A 9992-nucleotide genomic window follows, 5' to 3' on the forward strand; every position below is an offset into this window, starting at 1 on the left:
TTAAAATGTTTCAATAAAATGATGCAGCACTGAAGGCATTTACTAGGTCAAGAGATTTGGAAGATAGTTACCTGGCCAAGTAACTGGAAGAGACCCATATTTGTGCCCAATCCAAAGAGATGACCCAAGGGAAAGCGAAAATCATCAAACAATTATCAGTATCGTATGCAAGTAAAATTTTACTTCAGTAAAAAAGTGGTTATTGTAATACAAAGACAGGGAGCTGCCAGAAATTCAAGCTGGATTCAGAAAAGGACAGGGAACTAGGGACATCATTGCTGACATCAGACGATCTGGGCTGAAACAGAGAATACTAGACTATTGCGAGTACTATGTACTGCCAGAACAAACCAATCTGTTTTGGAAGTATTGTTCCTTAGAAGCAAGGATGGCAAGATTTCATCTCTCACTCTTTGGCTATGTTGTCCTTGGAGGAGGACATCGAATACGACAACATCCGAGATGGACGGACACAGTGGCAGCACACACAGAGGAAGGCACACAAGACTAGGCAGTCTTTCCTTGTGTTGTGTATACCAACTCTACAGCACCTAACAATGATCTTTTAGAGGCAGAGCAACACAGCTGTCTGGAGTTGCCTCTGGGTGTGTCCTGTCAACCTGTGGTACATCGGAACTCCTATAGCTATGCTTCACTGAATGCCCATGATACATTCTGTGAACTGGAACACAGTGATTTGATGTTGTGCGAACACCATACTGTAGTCTGGTCCTACTTTTTCTTTTAGCATCTTGAATCTATTTCATGCCTCTATCAACATGCTTAAAGGGAATTGCTTTTGTGCTCAGTCTCTCACATTTTCTTTAGCCTTCAATGGCAACGTCCCTAATAGTTTGGAGCATTTTCTTTGTTCTTAAGGATTGTTAATTGCAGAGTTCAATATGCCTAAATTGTGATCAATATAGCATTCGGTGAGTTCCCACCTTTGTGTTGTTTAATAACTTTCCTATCCGATACTACTCCTATCACTAGCATTGATTTTGCTGTTTGGGAGCCATGATATGCTTCATGGCAATATTTTTGAAAGAATATAGTTAATTCAACAGATAAATGCTACAGTGTTCAAAAGATACAGTACACATGCCTACAAGTCAAAGCATACACTGCTATACAGCACACTTTTTAGAAAGCAAGTTAAGTAGACACATAGGCCAGTAACTTAGGAACTATCAAGGTGTATTATAGATTATATGTACACTGTATGACTGCCCTTATATTCTACACTTTTTAGAAAGCATGTACAATTCCCTGCATACACAAGCCAGTAAAATAGATGATTATGATTATTAAGATACACGTATTGTACCATTGGCAGAACCATTGGCTTTGTGTACAAGAGGTATGAGTTATCTTTATGTTTGCTAGTCCGGTTACATATGCTACAACTTGTTCTCTGATTGGGATTTCTGAACTCTTATTATAATCCTATGGGACCACAGATGTATATGGGGTAGGATGATGCCTGAACAAATGTTATGCAGAGTATAACTGTATTTGTTGTTAAGTACCATCAATTCGGTTCTGACTCACAGTGACCCTGAACAGGATTTCCAAGGAACAGGTGGTGAGCTTGAACCGCTGACCTTGTGCTCCAGCACACTAACCCACAGCACCTACGTATGTAGGTAAAAGGGCGTCATCTGTAAATGGCCATTTAGGAATTCCACTACTTATAAAGAAGTATTTTGAAATATATGTACAGATATTCCACTAATCCATGAATCTAGAGAACTATTTATTCAATACATTTTATTTGTTTTGTCTAATTTAGAATCTTTTCATCTTACATGGTATTTTTTCATACACCTAAATTAGTAATTTTAATTTTAATTTTTCTCATAAAAAACATAATGAAGTTCTTTATAAATTGCATCCTCTGATTTTCTTGTCAGCCTGCTTCAAGGAAATCCATGTATTCAAAATACTTGCTCGCAGTTTAGCCCATATCAGATGATTCTGTAATCCAAAGATCTGAGCAGCAAACTGAGCTGATCCTTCGGGAGAGAGAATGGTTGAACAGCCGAGACCTGTTGGGACAGAACAGAAAATTGAGCAGTCAGCAATACCATGCAATCAGTACTTTTAGATTCACTCAAATAGTGAGCTACAGACAGTAAGCTGTCACTGTATTAGTCCTTGTTGAAAGTAAAACCTGTGCAAAGAGTTTTCATCTTTACTGCTGGAGTGGAAAGTGATTACAAAGGGAAAAGTAATATATATGTACTTATAGTCATCACCGACTCGATGGCACATAACAACAACAACAACAATAGTCATCATCTATCACCCTCACTGAATGCATCTGAAACTTTACTGCCTCAATTTCTTTTTTAAAGTAACTGAGGAAAGGGATTAGAAATGAAATAACATAAGTTTGTTAGTATATTTTGATAATCTTTTAGCTATTCAATTTGTTTTTGCACTTGAACTACTGTAACAATAAGGGCTCAAAAGTGATTTTCAAACTACGAATAAAACGTTTTAGATATACAAGGGTCTCAACACATTCACCTTTGAGGTCCCTTTTCTAGGAGCGCTCAGGTTAGAGTCCTCGGCAGTTGGAACCCACCAGCCACTCTGCCAGGGGAAGCGGTGGCAGTCTGCTTCCATAAAGATTCAGTCCTGGAAACCTTACAGGACAGTTCTACGAGGTCCCTTGGGGTCGCTAGGAGTCAGAAGAGACTCAGTGACAACAGGTTTGGTTTTGTTTCCTTGGTACCCTTTTTTCAGGTAGTAAATAAAGCAACATGCTTCAACAAAAAGAGAGCTAAGAAAATGGAAGACATGATCTAGGAAACAGGAGGTTCAAGACTCCTCCCACAGAAACCCACACTCTCATTGAGTTGGTTCCGATCACAGTGACCCTGCATCTGGTTTCTAAGACTGTAAAGCTTTACAGAAGCACACAGCCTCATTTTTCTGGTGGGCTTGATCTGTCGACTTTACAAACAGCAGTTCAGTGCTTATTCTGTCAGCGCATCCAAGGAGTGTCCATAATGACAGTGAAGGGAGGTTTGAGGACAACAGTGGTACAGCAGGCCTAGAGAAGGCGGCCCACAGCAGAACAGGTTAGCTGTTAGCTCCTGTGGTTGCAGAGTAGAACTGTGCTCCACAGGGTTTTCAAGACTTTGACCATTAGGCCTGTTTTCTGAGGTGCCTCTGACCAGGTTTGAACTGCCAACCTTTGAACCATTAGCTGAATGCTTAACTTCTGTGTCACTCAGAGACTCCAGAACAGGGAACAGATCAGAAATCTTAGTATTTAATGTGCTTGACACATATCAAAACCTGGTTTATACATGTATACATTTTGGGTTTAACTAGTGTTCATAAAACAACTCTTGTTAAAATAATACTGACTCTCATGATTCGCAAAAAAATTGGATTTCTTGCACTCTGATGAACACAGTTCTGTTAGTCTAAGATATCCTGCTCAGTAAGTCAGCTAATAGGACTTCCTTGTAGGCATCTTTATGGAGGTATTATAAACACATTCACTTCTATGTATTCTTGTAAAAAAAACAAAACAAAAAAACCAGAGTAAAATCTGAACCTAATCTAGCTATACTTTTACCACCAATTCACAGAAAACCTAAGGGGTGGAAGAGCATTAAAGATCACGCAGCAATTACAGAAATTTTATAGGACAAAGGCGGGAAACAGATTTGTTACAGATCAATGCATGTCTGCTACCATCACATCGATTCTGACTCATGGTAACTCTAGATAGGGTTCTGAGGCTATAAATCTTTATAGGAGCAGAAAGTCTCATCTTTCTCTACGAACTGGCCGTGGATTTGATCAACCTAGCAGTTAGCAGTCTAGTGCGTATCCTACAGTGCCGCCAAAGCGTCTTTGTTACAGAGTAAGAGACTTAAAAGACGTAAACTAAACTCAACATAAAGACTATATTAGATTCTGCTTCAACAAACAGAAATTCGAACATTTAACTAGAAATTAGATTATTTTAAGAAATTACTATTAATTTCTTCTTAGATGGAATCATGATTATGATTTAAAAAAAAAAAAAAAAGAGTCCTTATCGCTTCGAGATACCTACTTGACTACTTAAGGCTGGAAAGCTATGCCTAGTATATGCTGTAAAATAATCTCTTTTGTGAGTTCCTGACATTGGGTAACAGGTACAGTGGATGCAATTACACTATTCTCTACTGTTGTATGCATCTGTCATTTTGTTAATGAAGAGTTTAAAATATTCCATACAACTTACCACTGGGTAGTCGAAGTGAAGACCATACATCCTGAGCTCCCCAGTCCGCTGTGAGAGGAGGACAGCTGATCACTGGATATGCAGTGTTACCGGACATCACTGGTCCCAAACCATTGCTTCTGCCAGCTACTGCCACAAATACAGTCGGAATGCCATCCCCTATAAAAAAACACGTTTATAATTCATCCATGCTATACTCCATCAAAGTAGCTCTGGTAGCGTAGTGGTTACGAATCGGGCTGCGAACCTTAAGGTCAGTGGTTCCAAACTACCAGCCGCTCCGCGGGAGAAAGATGAGGCTTTCTACTCCCGTAAGGATTTACACACCCTCGGAAACCCTGTACAGGGTCGTTATGGGTCGGAACCGACTCGACGGCACTTGACAACAACAACAAATACTCCATCAAGACATTTCTTTTATGTACTGTATTCAGAAACTGTTTCTTAATTTCATATGTCACTGCATCCCAGGAAAGGCCAGCTACTAAAGATACCTAAGAAGATCTGCTGCTTCAACCTCAAATTTCTTGTCTTTGACATGGACCTACTTTCTGTTGGAGGCTATTAGAAACAATGCTTGAAGAGCTTCTCACCAGCTAAAGATGCAACTGGGCCTCATAAATCTAGTCTTCATTCTCCTCCTTTGTTAACATTTTCAATTCTTTCTCTCTGCCTGCTCCTTTTTTTTAAACTTTGGAGGCACCACAAAAGCTTAGCACATCATATTCCTTCCCTGCCCCTTGGAAATGTGGCAAAGTTCCTTTTCAGGATTATTAGTCTAAAAGAAATTTTTTTTTCATAAAATCAAGAGAACTGCCAGAAAGTTTTTTACCTTCATACTCAGCTTTAATCCTCAGAGTTTCATCTGGTCCTTTATGTGCAGAAGTTATCCGAAGTTCACATGGAATGCCAAAATTTCCACAAGCCTTCTTGATTTTTTCACAGTGACCGAGATCAGAGGTTGAGCCCATCAATACTACAACCCTGCACTGGCTTTCCGATTTCAAAAGCAACTGCAAAGAAAAATATGGACATGAAAAGAAGATAAAAGGCTTACAGAGTGGTAATTTGTAGTAAAATCATCTCTAGACAGAATATTTTCTTAACAGATCAAATTTATGATGGGAAAAACAAAACAATATAGAAATTATTTTTAAAATAGCTTCTATGTATGTACATACAAATATATTTGTTATAGTTAAGTGCTGTTAAATTAGTTCCAACTCATAGCGACCCTGTATAGCCAAGGAGTGGCTGGTGAATTTGAACCGTCAACCTTGTGGTTACCATTCCAGTGCTTATCCTACAGCGCTACACCAGGAGTCCACATATTACACACACCCCAAGAAGCAATCATTAGAACAGAACAAGAGAATACTACATGGTTTATGATCAAGAAAGGTGTGTGTCAAGGTTGTATCCTTTCACCATACTTATTCAATCTGTACCCTGAGCAAATAATCCAAGAAACTGGACTATATGAAAAAGAATATGGCATACGGATTAAAGGAAGGCTCATCAAAAACCTGCAACATGCAGATGACACAACCATACTTGTTCAACATGAAGATAACTTGAGGCACTTTATGAAGAAGATCAACGAATACAGTCTTCAGTATGGATTGTAACTCAAGGTAAAAAACAAAAGCAAAAAATCCTTACAACTGGACCAGTAAACATCGTGATAAATGGAGAAAAGATTGAAGTTGTCAAGGGTTTAATTTTACTTTGGTCCAAAAATCAATGCTCATGGAAGCAGCATTCAAGAAATCAAATGACTTACTGTATTGGGCAAATCTGCTACAAAAGGCCTCTTTAAAGTATTAGGGAGCAAAGCTGTCTCTTTGAGGACTAAGGTGCATCTGACCCAAGTCATGGTATTTTCAATTGCCTCATATGCATGTCAAGCAGGGCAGACATGGTTTCAACCATAAATCTGCTAATGGGGGAAGGTGGCCTCTTCCATCCTGGTAAATGGCAGGATCTACAGACTTTTCTACCCACCACTTTGATAACTGTAGGAAGCATAACATGTGGTTGTGATCTGTGACGTTTTGCAAGACTGGGGGCATCATGGAGAGATGAAGAAGCACTAGGTCAGCACCTCCTTTACTGCCACTCTCATGGCCCTCTGTGCCCACAAAGCACAATTCATACCAACACTCACTAAAATGGCTTTGCATCACCTGACTATGAAATTATTAAGTGGGTGAGAGACAGAATTGGTTGGGAAGAGGAAGGCAAGGCCTGAGTAGGTGGAGTCTCACCCATCCTAAGAGCAGGCAGCCCATGGTGGATTGCCTCTGCACTCCAAGGTCAAGTCCTGCTGCCTGGGGCCTCCTGCACATGTGCTCAGCAGGCAAGAATGTACTGACTGCAATACTATGTGCCGGAAAAGGCAACCACTCAACTGACTCCCAAGGGGAAAAGGCTTCGCTACCCCCCCCCAAAGCAGAGCAAGACCTACATCCTCAGGGAGTGGCAGGCTGTGTGCATGTAACTCAGGCTGCTACTCCTATATACAAGTCCTGAAGTTGTCACCAATAATTTCCTAAACATCGTCTTCACTTTAATTCCTATATGAAATTGTAACTCAGTGCTGAACTTTAGACCCAGGTAAAGGAGAGATAAATAGTAACAGGATTTATCTTTCTAAATATCTCAACCTAGCTTGTGTCTTAAGTCAGGTTTTACACCAGTCACAAGTACTGGGGACCACAGTATGTCCTTAACAGTAACCCAAACCCAAGACTGAGGGAAGGAGAGCATTTTCTGTGAGACATCACAATCTGTGACTGTGATGGCCACTGAAAGGTCAGGACTTTTGTTGCATTTTGATGAAAAAACCATCCTATACTGTATCAATGTAAAATACTATGGCAGCAGATAGGAGAAGAGTAGAAAAGGGACCAGTTTCCCAAGAGCTCTATCTAGGATTCTGCTATTCAGTAATGGAATGGTTATAACTACTATACCTATCATGGATGTTGAAACGTATGTTGAGATCTGACACACAGAAGATGCTTTTGAAGACTGGAAAACTAGCTATGCCACTGGCCTCGCTGAACTCCGTGAAGTTCAGGGACAAGAAGGGTTGGAGTCACCAAACAAGCAAGCAGTCCCTTCAAAGATGGCTTAGAGGGAATCTCTGACTTGCTGACTGACCTGCACAGCTGGTGGACTCCCAGTCAGAAATATCTTGTGTTGTAATAAGGACCTGCTGCTGACACCTCCAGTCTGAACAGCCCAGAAAGTATGCTCCAGAAGTCACCTGAACCAGAATTCTCTAACAACCTCTACTTTCCTGCCAGCTAAGAATACTGAGTGAGACTGAGCTAATGGTGTATTCCTGACAGAATGAGTTTTATTACAAAGGAGCTTAAGGTAAAGGTGTATGTTCTTGGGACTAAAAAGCTAGCTATGCCCATTGGCCTCTCTGGGCCCCCTGAAGTTCAGGGTCAAGTTTTTCTAACCCTAATACAAGTTTGAGGCCAGCCAGCGATTCTTCCTCCAGCTTAGTGGAAAGAGTGTGGCAGAGTTGCACCTTAACAAGTTGTCACAGGAGCAAGCCTGCATCTTGCGGGGTCACTGAGGAGAGGAGAGGAGGGAGAGGCTCCAGGGTGCAAGATGCATAACCAAACAACTTCAATTCTTTATAATTATTTTTTTCCATTACGTCTGGTCAAATTTTAGAATTAATATTCCCATTAGGATTTTACACTTTTTAAGACCTTAATGTGAAATTACCTGCAAACTGACAATCTACTCAAGGAAGTTACAACCTGAATTTTTATGTTGTTTTTTTTTTATTATTCAAAACAATGTCTTTAAAACCGACAAAAACATTACTGGGCCTCACACTGATTATCCACCCTGTGACTATTACATGTGCTCAGTGCCTCTACCCAGTCACAGTCCACCCTCTTCCTTGTTGGACCAGGATGGCGATGTCCCCACACCACCTACTCAGAGGGGCAGCAACTACGAACTCACCCAAACAAGCTTACTAATGGCATCTTTGCCTATAAAAAGAATATACTATACACAACCCTACTATAAATCAAATTGTTCGAAGTGTGCAACGTCTTTAACGTTTTCATGAAACACTGAACAGTGGGTAAGTTTGAAATGCAATTTACCCAGGAATAAACGCAATAAAGTTATTTTGATGAAAGAAAATGTACAAAATGTGACACGTACAGAAAAACATTGCCGATTAGATTCTTGAAATAAACTTTTAAGACCCAAGTAATAACATTTGGTAAAGTTTCACAAACTGCACATGAAGTAAATTCATGCGATTGCCGCAGGAACTGTAGCCAAGCAATTCACTCACAGGGATTTCTTATGCATTATTGAGCTGAAATGGACTGGTATTGGCTATTTTGAATCTGTCAACCACAAGGTTTACTATGCTGGGAATGACAAATTGAAGAGGAATGGTGTTGCATCCACTGTCAAAAAGAACATACCCAGATCAGTAATAAGGTATAACGCTGTCTGTGATAGGATAATATCCATGCGCCTACAGTGAAGATGAGTTAATACCACTATTATTCAAATTTACACACAAAACATAAAGCCAGTGAGGATGAACCAGATGAATTCTACCAAGTTCTTCAATCTGAAATTGATCAAATACGCAATCAAGATGTACTGATCATTACTGGTGATTGGAATGCAAAGGTTGGGAACAAAGAGGAAGAATCAGTAGTTAGAAAATATGGCCTTCGTGATAAAAATGATGCTGGAGAACGCATGATAGAATTTTGCAAAACCACTGATTTGTTCATTTCAAATGCCTTCTTCAGACAGCAAAAGAGATGACTATACACATGGACCTCACCAGATGGAATACACAGAAATCAAATTGACTACATCTGTGGAAAGAGATGATGGAAAAGCTCCATATCATCAGTGAAAACAAGGCCAGGGGCAGACTGTGGAACAGACCATCAATTACTCATAATACAAATTCAAACTGAAACTGAAGAAAATGAAAACAAGTCCACAAGAGCCAAAATATGACCTTGAATATATCCCACCTGAATTTAGAGATCATCCAAAGAACAGTTTTGATACATTAAACACTAAAGACCGAAGACCAGAAGAGTTGGGGGATGACATCAAGAACATCATACATGAAGAAAGCAAAAAGTTATTGAGAAGACAAGAAAGAAGAAAAAGGTCAAAAATGGATGTCAGAAGAGACACTGAAACTTGCCCTCCAGCATAGAGATGCTAAGGCAAATGGAAGAAATGAAGAAGTATAAGAGCTGAACAGAAAATTTCAAACATCAGCTCTAGATGATAAATCCAAAAATACAACAACAAAACATTTTAAGATCTGGAATCAGAAGAAAATAGAAAAACACGTTCAGCATTTCTCAAGCTGGGAGAACTGACGAAAAAATTCAAGACTCAACTTTCGTTAATGAACAACTCTCTGGGCAAATTACTGAATGATGCACAAATCATCAAGAGAAGATGGAAGGAATACAGAGTCACTGTACCAAAATGAAATGGTTCATGTTCAACCATTTCAAGAGGTAGCGTATGATCAAGAGCCAATGATACTGAAGGAAGAAGTCCAAGGTGCACTGAAGGAATTGGCAAAGAACAAGGCACCAGGAATTAATGGACTAAAAATTGAAATCTTACAAGAAAGTAAGGCAGCGCAGAAGGCACTCACTCATCTCTGCCAAGAAATTTAAAAGATGACTATCTGTCCGACTGATTG

At 39.7% G+C, this 9992-nt stretch overlaps 1 protein-coding gene across 1 annotated transcript in view; it reads right to left on the reverse strand.

Annotated features, from left to right (window-relative positions):
* Positions 1 to 1755: 1755 nt before the first annotated feature.
* PAICS (phosphoribosylaminoimidazole carboxylase, phosphoribosylaminoimidazole succinocarboxamide synthetase) overlaps positions 1756 to 9992 on the reverse strand; it is a 31262-nt gene continuing 23025 nt past the window's right edge. Inside the window, exons 7-9 of the mRNA XM_006868047.1 lie at positions 5085 to 5265; positions 4253 to 4411; positions 1756 to 2048 (exon numbers count right to left, since the gene is read on the reverse strand). Coding sequence (XP_006868109.1) covers positions 1882 to 2048; positions 4253 to 4411; positions 5085 to 5265 — 507 coding nt within the window. The 3' untranslated portion in view covers positions 1756 to 1881. The remainder of the gene's footprint in view (positions 2049 to 4252; positions 4412 to 5084; positions 5266 to 9992) is intronic.

The sequence above is a fragment of the Chrysochloris asiatica genome, unplaced genomic scaffold (assembly GCF_000296735.1).
Source record: "Chrysochloris asiatica unplaced genomic scaffold, ChrAsi1.0 scaffold00115, whole genome shotgun sequence".
In the NCBI taxonomy this organism is placed as follows: domain Eukaryota; kingdom Metazoa; phylum Chordata; class Mammalia; order Afrosoricida; family Chrysochloridae; genus Chrysochloris; species Chrysochloris asiatica.